The sequence below is a fragment of the Chenopodium album genome, chromosome 3, assembly GCF_948465745.1.
Source record: "Chenopodium album chromosome 3, dcCheAlbu1.1, whole genome shotgun sequence".
Taxonomy (NCBI): domain Eukaryota; kingdom Viridiplantae; phylum Streptophyta; class Magnoliopsida; order Caryophyllales; family Amaranthaceae; genus Chenopodium; species Chenopodium album.
Genome location: NC_137836.1, coordinates 59,452,141 through 59,469,730, shown reverse-complemented (window position 1 = coordinate 59,469,730; position 17,590 = coordinate 59,452,141). Strand labels below are relative to the sequence as shown.

The 17,590-nt window shown below is 43.3% G+C and overlaps 2 protein-coding genes across 2 annotated transcripts; both read left to right on the top strand.

The window, feature by feature from the left end:
- The first annotated feature begins 331 nt into the window (after positions 1 to 331).
- LOC145625156 (uncharacterized) lies at positions 332 to 835 on the top strand. Its single transcript, XM_081678233.1, has one exon. The coding sequence runs from the start codon at positions 332 to 334 to the stop codon at positions 833 to 835; it is 504 nt and encodes a 167-aa protein (XP_081534359.1).
- Positions 836 to 3,904: 3,069 nt separating this feature from the next.
- On the top strand, positions 3,905 to 4,732 carry LOC145625154 (uncharacterized). Its single transcript, XM_081678232.1, has one exon. The coding sequence runs from the start codon at positions 3,905 to 3,907 to the stop codon at positions 4,730 to 4,732; it is 828 nt and encodes a 275-aa protein (XP_081534358.1).
- The last annotated feature ends 12,858 nt before the right edge of the window (positions 4,733 to 17,590 follow it).

The window sequence follows — 17,590 nt, the reverse complement described above, 5'->3', positions numbered from 1 at the left end:
TGCTACTAGGCTCACCATTCAGAGCGTATATGGGGCGTAGAGCCTCAAGACGTTAGCTGAAGCGCTAGGTAAAGCGCACGAGTTCATCAAGGCAGACGAGACCGACAGAGCAATGCTGAGCAGGAAGGCACCAAACGACCCAGTTAAGCGGGCAGAAGTGACCCGGGCTGAAAACACGGCCAGGGTTTACCAACCCAGCAAAGCTGAGCAAGGTCGCAGGGAGGCAGATCGTGCTGTTGGGGTGAGAAGGGTAGACCCAAAGAGGGGAGGAAGACCTTGAAGGTTCGACCAGTACACCCCGCTCACTCACTCGAGATCCCACATTTTCAGCATGAACAAAGCTGATGACAAGTGGCAGAGACCTCCTAGGATGGTTAATAGGAACCGTGACCCCAGCAAGTGGTGTGACTTTCATAGGGACCACAGCCACACAACTGATGAATGCAAACACATGAAAGACAACATAGAAGACCTAGTCAAAAGAGGGTATCTGAACCAGTTCAAACAGCTGGCTGATCCCCCAAAAAGAAGAGAAGAGGACAGAGTAGCTCGTAACCGCAAAGGAGGTCACAGTGGTCCTGCTGAGGATAGAGACAGAGATAGCAAGCCAGAAGGCAGGGTGTATGTGATCAGCGGAGGACCGATGCATGGGGGAACAGTGAACAAGGCCCGGGCAGACCTGCGGGCAATGATACATCAGATAAACCATAATGAGAAGCGCAGGTGGCCACCTCTTCCCCCGCAGCCGCGAACTACATTTGATGAGAATGACCCAAAGGGCATAATCTATCCTCATGATGATCCTCTAGTAGTAACGATGAGAATTGCAAACTAGGAGGTAGACCGAATATTAATAGATGAGGGGAGCTCAGCTAACATCATAAATATAACCCTAGGCGAGACTAGGTCGTTGAAAACTAATCTACCCTTGGTCAAAACAAAATTTATAAACTGTCGACACACCTTCATACAAGTATAACGGCAAGTCAAGGATCGAACCTAAGGGAATGGGAGCTAACTACTATGGTCTAAGTCAAGCTATGTCGAAGTCAAAGAGGGGTAGGTGTGTGTGTAATCTAAGCAACTAAGCAAAACAAACAATCAAATTGAAATCAAACATATCAAGTACTTGGGTATGGATCCACATAGACTCGTAAATGATTCAACTAATTGGGATTAGAGATGACTAAGTCGAATGATGCGAGGGAAGGTCAATTATGCAATCAAGAGAGAGTGATAGACTAATTTCCTATAGGTCAAACTAGCGCCAACTACGAAAGACACTAACTAGGAACTTCACAAATCCCCTCAATCAACAAATGTAAGCCATAAATCAATTTTCCGTATCAATGAGAACCTACAATGCAATCTAGTGTAAGAAACTAGGTTGATCACTCCTAAATTAAACATACACATGCACATAATCAATCAACCAATTTAATCACAACATCAACTCCATCAATTCCCCCCAATTAGCATCAATCAATTACTCATATATGCTTTACCAATTCCCTAGCAAGAAAACTACTCACTATTCATTGAAATTAAGATCAAAACTAAACTAATCAACAATTTCATCATCATTATATCAAATAAACCAATTCAAACACAAATTCAATTCAAACTTGAACAATCAACAAAGCAATTGAAATCAAAACTAAGTTTGCATTAAAATAAAGAAATCCTTACAAACTAATTCAATAGAGAAAACACTTGGAATCATCCATCTTCAATCATCAATCAAGAACTACTCTCTCTACAAACTAGATTTTCTCTCTCTAAAAACCTAACCTAATACTAATCTAATTCTGGAATAATTCCTCTCTAATAATAGAAAGAAAATCTATATATAGTAAAACTAACTAAGAGAAGTTAGTTAGATCATCCCCGAATAAACCCATACAGGCGCGGCTTACCATAAGGGGAGCGCGACCGCGCAAGGTACGGAACAGGGACCCAGGTAGGCGCGCCCGCGCCAGAAGGAGGCGCGCCCGCACCACCAGGCCGCGCGTCCGCGCCTGGGAGCAGGAGAGCCCTCTTCCTTATCATTCCAATACTCCTTGTGCGCTCCACTTAATGCTCTTGATAAATACGGAACCTTGCAGTTTCTAAACTCCATGTTTGTGGGTTCAAGACTAAAAATCATGCCCCCACAGCTTAAATGCACAGCTCAAGGTCTTTAGGAACTTGCACTTCTCCATGCTTGAGCTTCAAATGGAGATCACTAAGCATCTTAATCAATGCCAAACTCGGGAAGAGGCTCAGGAAACTTTGAAAAACGATCTTAACCTGAAAAACAAAGGAAAACAAGCAAATAAAAGAGAAAATAACAAAATAAACCAAGAAATGCTTAAAAGAAGAAATCAAACTAAGAATTAGAAAACTAAAAGAAATAAAGAGTAAAATCAATGAAAAACTGAGTAAAAGAGCTAAAGAATAGCATGAAATTCATCCTAAAAAGAACCTAATGAGTGCCATAACTAACACTCATCAATATATCAGCGTGTTCAAGAGCTGAAGTTAGACAGAAAGGACCTAAAAAGGGTGAGTTATGAAGTCACCGGGTTTAACGGATCTGGATTGACGTCGGAAGGTATAATCGAGCTCGTAGTCCGAGTAGGAGAAAGGTCGAAAAGACGCGATATTCGAGCAGAGTTCTTGGTCATAGACTCCTTTCACCTTACAATGTGATCATGGGGAGGCCACTCATCCACAAGATTGGCAGAGTGGTTTCCACCTATCATCTTGCCATGGCTTACACAACCAATGAAGGGCGGTCAGCAAAGCTCAGGGGAAGCCAGAAAACAACTCAACAATGTTACATAATTTCCCTAAAGCAGCCCGCCAGGACCAGACAACATCCACTCTTAGAGAAAAGATTCGTTGAGCAGGTTGAGAAAAAGTCAAGAAAAAGAAAGCGCGAAGAATATCACAGGGAGAAGGATAAACAAAAGCTGGCCATTAAAAATTTTGAGCCCGGAAAGGAGAAGATGGATAGACCGCTTCCCAGCGGGAGCATGTTAAAGTTGATCTCAAAGAAGATGATCCTTAAGAACAGTAAAAATCGAAAAGGACATTGATCCTAGAGTGGGGGTGCACCTCATAGAATTGCTGAGGAGGAATAAGGACATCTTCGCATTTTCAGCAGATGAGATGCCCGGAATTGACCCCGTGGTCATGGTCCACAGGCTGAACGTGAAGGAATATGTTAAACCAGTAAGGCAGAAGAAACGAAGCTTCTTCGCGTAGAAAAATCAGGCAATCCAGGAAGAAGTGGAAAAACTCCTAGAAGCTGGATTCATTGAGCCCTGCGATTACCTGGAGTGGCTAGCCAACGTGGTCATGGTGAAGAAAGCAAATGGCCAGTGGAGGATGTGCGTTGATTTCACAGATCTCAACAAAGCATGTCCAAAATATTGTTACCCACTACCACGAATCGATCAGCTGGTAGATAAAGCTTCATGGATGCCTTCTCAAGATACCATCAAATCAGTTTGCATAACCCAGACCAGCAGAAAACCGCATTCATCACCGAGGGGGGAGTGTACAATTACATAGCTATGCCCTTTGGGTTGAAGAATGTTGGAGCTACTTTTCAAAAGACAATGTATAGAGTGTTCATGCACCAGAAAGGTAGGAATGTTGAGGTATACGTGGACGACTCAATTGTTAAGAGCGTCACACAAGCATGGCATATCATGGATTTGGAGGAAACATTTGCCACCCTAAACAAGTATAACATCAAACTTAACCCAAAGAAATGTGTCTTTGGGGTAAGCTCGGGAAAGTTCCTAGGCTTCCTGATCAGCGAGAGAGGGATACATACAAATCCGGAGAAGGTTGAAGCAGTCTTGAGCTTGCCGAGCCTAAGTGCATCAAGGACATCATGTGGCTGACAGGCAGAATGGCCACACTGACTAGGTTCATCAGCAAGCCAGCCGGCAAAGCTTTGGCAGGCCTGCGTATGAGCATCGCAGCCGGGGCCAAGAAAGTCCATCTGCAGACTGAATCCCAGCTTGTAGCCAGTCAACTGAAGGGGGATTATGAGATTAGGGAATCCACAATGCTGAAGTATGTAACCAAGGTAAGGGATCTAGCTGCTCAGCTAGTCCACTTCTTGATAGACTTTGTCCTAAGAGCGGGAAACTCCCAAGCTGACGCGTTATCAAAGTTAGCTAGTTCCACCTTGCAGAACCTCACAAGGACGGTGATGGTGGAAGTCCTGGAGAAAAGCAGTATCGCTGAAAAGGAGCAGGCCAATTGCGTCGGGCAGCAAAGAACTTGGTTCACAGACATAATGGCATACAAAATTCATGGCTCACTGCCGGACGATGAAGTGCAAGCTAAGAAAGTGAAGAAAGACGCTAACTGGTATGTGGTGATGAACGGGGAGCTCAACAAGAAGGGCTTCTCAAAACCTCTACTAAGGTGTATCCCAGAGTGGGAGCAAGAGAAAATCATGGAAGAGGCACACTCAGGAATATGTGCCAACCACATCGGTGGAAAGGCACTGGGAGTAGAAGTTCTCAGAAGGGGTGCATACTGGCCAACTCTGACGCAAGATGCACTGGCATATGTGAAAAAGTGTTACAAGTGCCAAAATTATTCCCTAGTCATAAACCAGCCAGCAAATGATCTGACCCCAATCCTTAGCCCGATCCCGTTTGCTCAGTGGGGAATCACTACTAGAAATAGGCCTGTCTCCGACGGACTGGTTCCGACGGATATGTAATTCCGCCGGAAAACTCAGAAATTTCGACGGATTTTTTTTCCGTCGGAATATATGGGCTTTCCGACAGAATATTCGGTCGGAAATTACATTTTCCAATGGAATACAAATCCGTCGGAAAGTCGGAAATTTCCGTCGAAACGTATTTTAAAAAAAAAAACAACCTCTTGAAAAACTAAAAACCCTAAATCCCCCACTTCACTTTTCCGCCCCTAATATCTCTTTCCCCCTTCTTCTTCTATATCTTCTTTCATTCTCTCGGTCCTCTTCTCTCTCCTCTTTCCTTTCACCTTTCTCGTTCCTCTTCTAATTCCTCTTCTCTCTCCCCTTCTCCTTCTGCCCCCCTTCTCCTTCTGCCCCCCTTCTCCTTCTATCTCCCTTTCGATCTCCTTCCGTCTCCCTTTCGATCTCCTTCTCTGTCCCCCTTCTTCATTTTCAGTCATCTTTTCTCATCTCTTTCACCCACCTTACTACCACCGTTCCGCCGCAACAACATCGATATCAACTAAAACGACACCAACACCGACATCAACAACGAAGGTTTTGGGGTCAAATTCGACCATGAAAGCTTTATTTCTAGAGTTTTCATGGTCGAATTTGGCCTTATAAACCCAATTTTGAGGTTTTGTTTTGTCAAATTAAGGTATGTATCTATTTTTTTCTTAATTTTGATTTTATTTTGTTAATTTTTTTTTGGGATTTTTTTTTTAAAAATATGGTGGTGGTGGTGGTTGTTAGAGTTCCGATTTTGGGGGTTAGGTTGGTGATGATGTGTGGTCAGCTTTTTTTAATTTTTTTGGGTTGCGGTGTCGTGGTCGGCAGATCTGGTACGTGGGGTTTAAATTGGGGCTGAAGGGAGGGAGGTGGTGGTGGGTAGATCTGGGTTTTGGGTGGGGATTTTTTTTATGTTTGTTTTTTATTGCGGTGGGGTGGTTTGGCGGTGGGGACTGGTGGTGGACTGGTGGAGATATAGGTTTGTTGGTGGGTAAGTTAGGAATTTAAGGTGGTTAAACGCCGTGCCGGTGGTGGTGCGGCGTTTTTTTATTTCGGTTGAAACTGTTTCCGACGGAATCCCCGTCGGAAATTTACGACGGAATGTAAAATTCGTCGGAAATTTCCGACTGATTTTCCCATTGCCGAAAAATGTCTTTGGACGGGAAATTTCGTCGGATATTTTGTCGGAAAAGTGTTTCCGACGAAGTTTACGTCAGAAAATGTCATTTGTGTCCTACGATTTCTTTTCCGACGGACCAACTCCGACGGAATTCCGTCGGAAACCCACTTTTCGACGGAAAATAGGTTGTTTCCTAGAAAAAATTTCCGTCAAAAAACAGTCTTTTTCTTGTAGTCAATGGATATATTGGGACCCTTCACCAATGGGTCAGCAGGCAGGAAGTACCTCACAGTGGCAGTAGACTATTTTACCAAGTGGATAGAGGTTGAGCCTACTAAGTACATAAAGGCAACCCAAGTGAGGACATTCATATGGAAAAACATCATCACAAAGTTTAGGGTGCTGCAATGCGTAGTCTTTGACCACGAATGCCAATTCAACTGTGACACCATTAAGGATTACCTGGAGGACATGGGCACCAAGTATGCAAGTGCCTTAGTTTGTCACCCGTAGAGTAATGGCCAAGCCGAAGCGGCAAACAAGTTGATCTTAACAGCCCTGCAGAGAAAGCTGGAGAACACAAAGGCTTATGGGCTGACCTGGTCCCTAAGGTGTTATGGGCAAACAGAACTACTGAAAAAGAATCTACCGGAAAAATCCCTTTCACTCTAGTTTATGGGGCTAACGCAGTTGTCCTAGTGAAAGTGCAAATTCCCAGCCTGAGGATGCAACACTATAAGCCATAGGGAAATGAAAAGCGCATGCTCGAGGAGCTAGACTTTCTGCCGGAAGTAAGGCTAAAAGCAGCTCTTAAGCTGGCAGCTCAGAAGAGTGGGATTTCCAAAGCTTTTAACAAAAGAGTCAAGCACCGGGAGCTCCTGCCAGGAGACCTGGTCCTGAGAAGGACAACAGCAGTGGGAAGAGGAAACCAACATGGAAAGCTGTTAGATAATTGGGAAGGTCCCTTCATCATTCATTAGCAGGTAGGACCTGGTGCATTCCTCCTCGCAGATCAAGAAGGTCAGGTCTTAAGGAATAGTTACTATGCTGATGTGCTAAAGAAATATTTTGTTTAAAGAGGCAAAAAGTTAAGTAGAATTGAGGATAATTGTTTCAATTTTGCAAGAACCCTGTTTAGTTCATGTTATATCAATTAAGGCATTCAAGCCATTTTAATTCAATGAAATACGAGCCTCTACACGAGAAGTATATTACATAAAATTGCCTAACTATATTATGCTTTAGCATCATGTACTAACATGAGGAAACACAAAAAAGAAAAATAATAATAACACGTAAGTGCTGAAGACAGAAAACACCATAGCGTGGCGCAGCAAAACAATGTTACACGACAAAAGGGCATACCTCCCTAACAAAATTTTACCTTATTTGCTCAAAGTAACATAGGGCACCATCTCTGGGACGCATGAGGGGGAGGTCTGAAACGATTAACTCGAGTAGGGAAGGTCTGAAAAAAAAAGAGTAAAAGAAGAAGGGTGAGCTGTGCGGGCAACACTAAGGTCCTCTTAGTCCCACCCAGCTCACCTCTTTGAGGGGGAGAGGAAGAGATAGGCAAATGATAAGCCCTTTCAAAGAGAAGCAAGGGGTACAAAGCAATATGTCGCAGCACAAACAAGCTGAACAACACAGACAAGTCACAACAAAATAAGCTGAATGACATAAAATGAATAGCCAAAAGCTAGTTGACACGAATATGTCTCAGCAGAGCAGACCGAATGATGCCAAACAGGCAACAATTGAATAAACTAATCAATATGCACGTAAGTCTCTACAAAAATTAAGTAGAGTACGTAAAGCACAAGCATACAACGGAAGCAGGGTAGAAAGAGCAAAGCTCATCAAAGTCCCTGCTGAAGAGAGCAGAAGACAAGAAAACAAAAAAGCTCTCAATATCCAAATAAGGAAAACAGGGAGGCCCAACCTAAGAGGCTTCACTGAGCGCAACAGAGGGGCTGCTATGCTAAGGTCTAGGTTCTACTACACTTTGGCTCAGCGGCAGGTTCAAACAAGCACGTAGACTACAAAACAATCAATGGACGAAATAGCAGAAAAATCATTAAGTACATAAAACACAAAGCTGAACCCCTGCCCCACCAGGATAGGGTAAACATCCAGCAAGTCAGTTACAATACGTACAAAGATGAGCCCTAGTCCACCAAGACGAGGAAACACTCAGCAAAATAAGTCAAGGAAACATAAATTTAAGTTACGCTAGACAGACCCAGTAACAAAAGATAAAGTATTCTGAGAAGATACAAGATAATATAATCTTTGGCGGCTATACACCCCAAAGACAGCAACAAAAGCTACCTAGTTACTACGGATCAGGGTGAGGGAAACTCAGAGGAATCACTGGAGTAGGAAGGTGACAGCCGCCATAACCTTTATTATCTACCAGCCAAAGACTCCACCCCAATAGCTGTAGCAATGTCAGGGCAGAGGGGAACCTCCAAGTTAAGCACGACATGGTCAGGAACCTTGCAGCTAGCATCACGAGGATGGTCAGCAGGCAACTGGAATAAGCCAGCGTCGCCAGCAGCCTCAACTTTAGCCCATAAAGTGTTGAAACGAGCCTGCTGCTCCTCACCCTCACCATACAAACTGCTCACATAGCGGGCAGCAGCCTCCCAACCATCATCATGGCGATCAACCAATAACTTAGCAAAAGCAGGAGAAAGTGCAAAGGCCTTAAGTGCCCCCTTCCTAGCAATTTCCAGCTCAATTGTATAACCAGCCCGCAGAGTGGCAATTTCTGCTTCCAACGTCTGCACCCTGGCCTGAGAAGTTTTTAGATGCTCCTTACATCTCGCCAATTTGGTCTGGGTGAGCTGAAATTCTCCCAACTGGAGCTGCAGGGCATCCTTCCTCTCCCTTAGAGGAGTCACCTCACTAACTATGGCATCCCTCTCGGTACAAGCTTACTGAACTTCCAAATTCTTCTGAGAAAGAATTAGGCCTTGATTCTGGTACTCCTTCTCCACTTTAAGCAAGCCATTGGAGAAGTCCCCAACAGACCTAACAAGCTACAAAAAGGCAAAGAAAGGAAAGAGCAAGCCAGAATAGAAATTAGTTAAAGATAAAAATAAAACAAGGCACTTTTAAAAGAATAAGCAAAAGAAGGAAAAGAAACCATATTCATGGAAGAAAAAGACTAAAGCAAGGACTAACCTTCTACAAATCATGACAAGCCGTAGCCGCAGGTTGACTGACCGAGCTGCGTGTAGAATCAGCGGGGAGACGTGAGGGAGAATTTCATGCTCAGTGATAGTATCTACAAACAAGGATTCATCAGTGATAGTGATAGTGATAGTATCTAAAAACAAGGATTCATGAGCAGTGATAGTATCGGCATCAGTAGAAAAGGGAAGAACATGCTCAGCAGAAGAAGTGGGCTTTACACCCGCAGTAGTAGTAGCCTCAACCTCATCAGAGGGAAGCTTGAGAAAACAATCCGCAAAATCATCAGCGGTATTCTTCGGATCATCAAAAGCTTGATCAAGTGGTCTCTGGGCAACAGAAGTCTGAGGTGCCATCCGGTCAAAAGCCGCAGCAGGCTGCTTCTCAAGAGAAGCACCCTGCTTCACTAACGCCTTAGACTCTATAACCGCTCTTTAGGGGGCAGGACGAGTTTCACGCCTACTCCCAACAGTAGAAGACGAAGCCTCAGCTTCAGCTCGACTGGATCCCGCGCGATTAGTAGATGTCATAGTGCCAAAGACAGCCCGGAGTTCTGCCGGAGCAAGACGCACCTTATTCTGGAAGGAATCAGCGTACACCTCCAGAGTATCAAAAAGCTCTAGGGGATTGTCGGGAGTAGCAGTTAAAGAGTCCTTCCAATTATCAGCCAGCCCAAGAATGCGTCTGTCCAATTTGTCGTAACCTGAAAATTGGAGACAAAGAGACAAAGCAACATAAGGGACAAGGAAAAAAGGAAAAGAAGAAGGAAGAGAAAGAAAAACAACACTTACCAGCCTCATGCGTATAGCACAAACGCATGGCAGAGAGCTGCTTGTTGCCCACAATGTATATAGAGTTGGGCAGCCAGATCTTGGGAAATTTTGAGTCTTCAGTCCCCGCTCCCTATAGAGCGTCAAAGGCATCCGTCTCACGGGTAAATTCAGATGGGGAGACACTAACTCTAGCCATGTTGGTACGAATCTCCCGGAAATTGCGCGGCACAGCAAAAGTAGAGGGCACCTTCACCCAGAAGAACTTACCAGTCCAATCCCTGAAGCGACCAAGCTTTGGGAAGGACAGGACTCTACCATCCTTGGGAGCTACGTTGTACCATCCAGACTCAGTCCCAGAAGCAGACCTTTTCAGGCTCATTAAAGACTTAAATAAGTGCAGGGACTCAGGATACCTTCGAAACCGCAAGAACCATAGCAGGAAGATCAAGGTGTGAAGAGAAACTGGATGCAGCAAAGATATACAAATGTTAAAGGCACGAAATACCTTCTCAAGAGTAGGGTCAAGGGGAAACCACATACCCAAATCCAGCTGAGAAGCAAACACAACAATATGACCAGCAGGGGGAGCAGACAGCTTTGCACCGTTAGCGGGCAGAACCAACTCATAGCCCGCACCAAAACATAAAACTTCTGTCCCACAAAAGCAAGGTTCAGCTTCCTGCCAGTTTGAATCCAGCACGCAGTTCTTCAGCCTGTAGCATTTGTCATCCAAAAAGAAATCGGTTTTCCCCTCCTCTAAAGGCTCCACAACGTAAATGGGCTGGCAATCATAAAAAGCGCGGTCACCAGGAGACTCAGTCATTCTGCTCGAGTTAACGGCTGGAGAAGGAGATGGTGATGAAGTCGCAGCGCTGCCATCCCGTACTACATAATGGTCAAACCGATTCACATCAGCCATGTCATCAAGCCAAGCAATACTATTTAAGGGCTGAACATGGGGAATGGGGCTAACAAGAGACACGGCAAGGGGATTAGACTTAACGGCGTCAGCTAACATTTTATGGCGCATTGCGCGCAACCTTAAACGGGTGAGATGGGACAAAGGAATCCCATCCTTAACAAGCACCCGCTTGCAGTAAGGATCAAAAAAGTCAGGACGAGACTCTCGCCGTAAAGGGTGAAAAGCACTACTTGTATAGGAGTGGAGGAAGAAGAAAGAGAAACAGGAGGAGTGTGCACAGAGCGCTCACCCGAAGGAGAGGATCAAGAAGGAGAACCCGAATCATTGGCCACTTGAGGCTCACTTATGTTCTGACTATCAGAAGCATCAGACATTGCGAAGTTTACAAAGACAAAAAGCCCACATAAAGGAAGAAGAAGGCAATGAGGCACCAAAAATTGAAAATCAGTTTATGGAGACAAGAACAATAGAGGAATAAAAAGAGGGAATCAAGAACGCAATTACAACAACAACAACAAAAAGGGGTAAAAATCGGACAACGATAATTGAAACGAGTCAAAAGACACAATTTTGTGAAGAAAAATGCAAAAGAAGCAACATTGGGTAAGTACATACAACAGAAGGTACAAAGTAATTACCTTTAGAGCAAAAATTGCAGAAAGCAACAGAGTACAACAACAATGGCGAACACAATAACTCGAACAAAAGTGAAGTTCAAAACTGCAACCAAGAGAAAAAGAAAGGCAAATTAGTAAGAAAGCAAGAAAGAAGAGGAGAAAAGTAAATATGATAAGAAATTGAAGCAAAAGCAAAGATGAAAGAAGAAAAAACTTACCACAACAAAGGAGGGGGAACGCTCGTCTGAGAATGGGTACAAGAAAGTAAGAAAATTTTTAATAAAAGAAAGAAGACGGGGAAGATGAAAAAATGAGGAAGGTAAAAGGAAACGGGGGACAGTGAATTTAATACGGAATTAATGGGCGGTTGGGCATGAAGTAAAACCAAACCGCCATGTCACTTTGGTAAAATCAAAACTGCAGGATTGGATGATTGACACGTGTCCCATTCATGCAAATGCTGTTCTCGCCAAAAAAAAAAGAAAAAAAGAAAAAAAAGAAGAATTTTTTTTTAAAAAATAATACAATATAATTCATCAAAAAAAGACTTCAACGGGAGTGATCGAAATTCCTCTCCGCAAGATCGTCATTTCTCAGACTTCAACGGGAGTGATCGAAATTCTTCTACGCAAGATTGTCATTTCTCATACTTCAGCAGGAGTGCTCGAAATTCCTCTCCGCAAGATCGTCATTTCTCAGACTTTAGTGGGAGTGATCGAAATTCCTCTCCGCAAGATTGTCATTTCTCAGACTTCAGCGGGAGTGATCGAAATTCCTCTCAAAATGATCGTCATTTCTTAGACCAAGTGTGCGCCCAAGTGTGCGCCCAACGGGCAGAAACATAGCCATCTTTAACACCCAATAATACGATGGAGTCCTTACCAAGATTACGACCTAACCACTCAAGTCTCTGAATTGCATCACCAACCTAGAGACTAGAGGGGCTAGGAGTGTGCAGGGTAATTTGGCGAGACGACCCGTTGAGTCATGGCCGATAAGGCTGCACGCTCAGAATAGCCAGCATGGTTGACCTCATACCATCTCTTGAGGGTCTAGTTGTAGGGGATAGCTCCTGCTGAGCTATTCCTTCCAGCTAGGCTCAGACAGGAAGGCTTCGTCATGTAAAGAAGAGTTGGCATGAGTGACCTCATACCACCTCTTGAGGGGCTAGTTGTATGGGACAGCTCCCGCTGAACTATCGTCCAGCTTCCCAGGGTGCGCACTCATGGCCGAGAGAACAAATGTGAGGGGCTCACCAGCCCGATGGAGTCAGCCCGCGGAGCTGACCAGGCCGAACTCTCCACAAAGGAGATTGTACACCTATAAATAGAGGGCAAAGTACAACGAAAAGGAGGTTAGACACACAAGTTATTACACTCTTTACATCTCTCTAAGTAAACTTTCTCTCTCTAAACACTTTCTAACTTAAGCATCGGAGGGGGGGTTCCTCGAGCCACCCTCGAGGGCAATTTACGTGGGTTGCCTTGTGTAGGGTGTCGACGGGGCCCAACTCATCCAGCAGAACCCTTGGATCCATACCTGGAACACTTAGCATCATTTCCTAAGTTATTTAGTTATTTATAAAAAAAAAAATCAAGCTTAACAGCTACCTCAAGTTGCATCTTCTATTACACGCTAAATTTTTTCCTCAAGGCTAAAAATTAGCAAAATAATAAAATTATTTCTAGTACTTAGTTTCTCCATGACAAACTAATACTACAGTTCTTCTAATCGCATGATACTATGTACTCCATGACAATATATTACATACACAAAAACAGAGCATGTTTCGAAATTGCACAAAAATAATATATCGACAAATCATAGCATGTTTTACAAGATCTACAACAATTATGTCAAAGAAGCAACAAGAACAACAAGAACACCATTCACATACAAAGTAGTACCAAAAATGGTGATTTTCTCATTTCTTCACCAAATCATGCAAACTTAGCCTCAAATTGCTCATAAACCAACATACATGCATATACAAGCTATTTCATGGCAAGAATTTCGACATAAAAGCTAAAAATCAACCCCCCCCCATTTGACTTTTTATGGGTTTCAAGAAAAATGGTTCATTTACAACATGATTTGAGACATAAGACAAGGACACTTACATAAATCCTTATAAAGATCTGAAAATGAGGAAGCTAGCAAGAGATTTGAGTGAATTTGACGGAGAATTGAGTGAGAAAAGCTCGAAAATGCCGGCAGAGAGCTCGAACAGCAGCAACAACAATAGCTAGACCACTGTGACACGGTACCACCAACCGTGACACGGTAGTCCGTGGCGTGTCACGGCTAAGGACCACGCGACACAGACGGCGACGACGCGAGCTCGAACATCAGCACCGACGGAGCCAAAACCTTCTAAAATGTACCGTGACACTATACTCACAGCCGCGACACGGTATTAACCGTCGTGTCACGGTGCACGCCGCAGAGACGCGATATTCTAAGCAAAAAATTAAAAAATATAAAAGAAGGGGACAAGCCATGAACATCAAATTAGTGAAAATGAAAAGAAGAGAATGAAATTGTGAAAATGAAATGAAATGAAGAAAGTGGCCGAGGATTTTCAATTTAAAGGCAAAGGAAAAAAGACCGTGACACGAAGTTATTTCCCGTGCCAAGGTGACCGTTTCCGCGTCACGGCATACATGACGTGGCGTGGGGAGTTAGCTGGTCAAAGGCACAGAATTATTAAGGCTCGGTGCACGCAGGAATCTAGCAGCGATTATTCCTGGCACAATTGAGTAATTCAGCTGTAAAAAAACAATCCCGTGTCACTGGATAATTTACCGCGTGATGATGCTTAAGCGCGTGATTTGCACGCTCCAGCGAATATTTCTGGCTTGTTTGACCAAGTGTGAACGATTTTCCGCAGCTTTTGGACAGTTATTTTCTCACCGAAAATACACGGAAAATTCTAACTGATATTTAAATGGTACCAAAATTACCATTTTACCCCTAGCAAGCATCAAAGTCACATATTCGACATTTTAAACGCTCAACATGGTCGGATAGTTGACTTGAAGGTGTGAATCATCTACAACCCACGTTCGGGGACAAGCGAACCAACTATAGCCCACGTTCGGGGACAATCGAACCACAATCATTGCACGACGCAAGGTTCACGATACACAGAGACTTGCAATCTCATTAGACAAGTTTTTTCCTCAAGCATGGAAAATTGTCGGTTGTTGTCACCTCTCAAGATAAAGAAGTCAGCGATTACATCATATATCGACTTTCCTCAAGCTTGGAAAGTATCTCAACCGGTGGGTTTCTTCAAGCATAGAAATCTGCCAAAATTATGTAGTGACTTTCCTTAAGCATGGAAAGTATCTCAACCGGTGGGTTTCTTCAAGCATAGAAATATGCCAAATTACTCTGTCGACTTTCCTCAAGCATGGAAAGTTTTATCTGGTGGATTTCTTCAAGCATAGAAAGCCGCCAAATTCATATGTCGACTTTCCTCAAGCATGGAAAGTATTATCTGGTAGATTTCTTCAGGCATAGAAAGCTACTAAACTCATCAGTCGACTTTCCTCAGGCATGGAAATTATTTCAACAAAATGTCATCCGGTGGATTACTTTAAGCATAAGAAGCTACCAAACTCATTTGTCACTAAAGCACTGGTCAGACAAGCATTCTATCCCTTTACTCTTTTATCTGTGGAACTAATATTTTCTGCAGGTATCGGCGTATATAGAGTGATTTAGGATCGCAGAACGTCTTAAATCATTCTCTGTCCCTATCGACTACTTTAACTATCGTTTTTGAAATTGACATTTCTACAAACTCAGTCAAAGTGGGGGCTTCTATAGACACCTAAAAATGTTTCCACGAAACCAAACCCGATGGTGAACAATCATTCACCGCCACTATTGGTCGGGTTGAGTTTTTAATCCCGGGAGTGCTTAAAATTCATATTCAGTCAAACTTAGTTCATAAAATAAGTCCTAATGTTTAGTCCAGGCATAGTCCAATTTTTATTTTGGCCCAAACCTTTTTTTATTCATTTCATATTATTTATTATTTTAGCCCAATTAATAAATAATAAGCCTAAATAGCCCAAAATTATGAAATGTCACTTAAAAATGATGAGCGTAATTAGGGCAAGAGTGAATCTGGGCGCAAAAATGGAAGTAAAATCCACCGTGTCACGGGGACAGTTGCCGCGCCACGGGATTTTGCACTGCGTCACGGCATAATCTCCCGTGTGAAGGTGCCCATCCCGTAACACGGGTCTGATCCGTGTTTTCTCTGCGTAAACCCTTCACGCGTTTTGTCTCCCGTAGGTTAATTATTTCCCGCGTCACTCCAGGTATCCCTGCGTCACACTAATGTGTACCATGTCAAGGCATACTTTGCCGTGTTGCGGCATGCTTTGCCATGTGGCAGCAATATTTTTTAGGGATTTTATCTATTTAGGGTTCCGTGTGTTCCCTCTGCTCATTTTCCCTATAAATACCCCCTCATTTCTGATGTTCGAAGCATCAATTAATTCTCTCTTCTCTCTTCTATGCTCTAGCCTAAACACTAGCCTACCTTATTCTTCCAAAATTCCTTCCTTAGCACTCCAAGGAGTCCATACTTTACTCGAGGTTATGTCCTTAAACCAAAATGCGAAAGGTAGAACTGTTTGAGGGTTTGGCCCCAAATAAACTCTATTTATTTTAGTTTAATTATTGTTTTTTTATTTCCTTTAAGTTACCAACTCGTTTATTATTTTATAGTTGCAAGCAAGCAAAATCAAATAAAGAATTATGTTATTTTTATTTCTATTATTTTTCTAACGATTTTATAATGTTGGATTATTGTTAAATTGCTTCCAATATTAATGTTAATTCTATTGTTATTATGATCACCATATTGTGAGGCGGAAGGGGCAACAAAGATTGATATGACCTCGAACTCCGAGTTGATAGTCAGCCAAGTGAATGGAGACTAAGAAGCTAGGGAGTCGGCCATGATGAAATATTTGTAGATTGTTAAAGAAGAGGCCGAGAGCCTAGAGCATTTAACCCTGCAACAAGTCCCCCGTTCAGAAAATCATCAAGTAGATGCGCTCTCTAAATTAGAATCCTCGGCATCATGTTATACCCCTATATCAGTGTTTTGGGAAGTAAAAGAAAAGAGGAGTATTAATGCCGAGCCAGTACAGATTATTGATAGAAGCTCCACTTGGATGGGCAGAATCATCTCCTACCTAAAGGATGGATTACAATCGGCTGATCCAAAAGAAAGTTGGTTGATGAAAAAGAGAGCGACCTGGTTCAAAATGAAGAACGGGGAGCTATTCAAAAGATCTTTTGTGAAACCGTACCTGAATTGTATAACCCCGGAAATAGGGTATGATGTGTTGGACGACCTCCATCAAGGGCATTATGGTTTGCATATTGAAGGACGGGCCTTAGCCGAGAAAGTTACCCACCTAGGGTACTACTAGCCGAGTTTGAATGTAGACGCCATGCAAATGGTGAAGAAATGAGACATATGCCAGAGATTTGCAACCCTAATTCACCGCCCATCTAATAGTCTGTCGTCCATAAGTAGTCCACTCCCCTTTGCAAAATGGGGCACGGACATCTTGGAACCATATACACCAGCGTCTGGTCAAAGATGGTATGTGCTAGTGGCAGTCGACTACTTCACAAAGTGGGTGGAAGCTGAGGTTATCCGAGGGATCAAGTGGACGGATGTATCAGCCTTCATTTGGAAAAATATAATTACTCGTTGCGGAGTGCCATAGTCTATGGTGTTTGATAATGGACCCCAGTTTTAAACGCACCAACTCAAAGAATGGCTAAGTGATCAGGGCATCACTCACTATTTTGCCTCGGTCGGCCGTCTACAAGCCAACGGCCAGGTAGAGGCCTATAACAAGTTGACCTCCAACGGCATCAAGCATAAGCTTGAAAAAGAAGGCAGTCTATGATCAGATGAGTTGGTTAATGTGTTATGGTCCATACAAACAACAGCAAAAAGTTCCACATGAGAAACCCCATTCTTCCTTGTCTATGGCGGCGAAGTAGTACTCCTAATTGAGATGTTCGAGCCTACTCTTCGAGTAATGTTGTATTGTGAATTGGCCAATTGGGAGGCCATGAAGACTGCCCTAGATTTCCTTCCAAAAGCCAGGGGCAATGCGGCGCTTAGACATGAGAGGATGACAAGTGTTTTGGGGGTTTTTGTCCCTCGGGAGAGTTACAACACGAAGACTGATC

Coding starts and splice junctions, on each gene's coding strand:
- LOC145625156 (XM_081678233.1), top strand. CDS start 332: ATGAACAAAGCTGATGACAAGTGGCAGAGACCTCCTAGGATGGTTAAT.
- LOC145625154 (XM_081678232.1), top strand. CDS start 3,905: ATGGCCACACTGACTAGGTTCATCAGCAAGCCAGCCGGCAAAGCTTTG.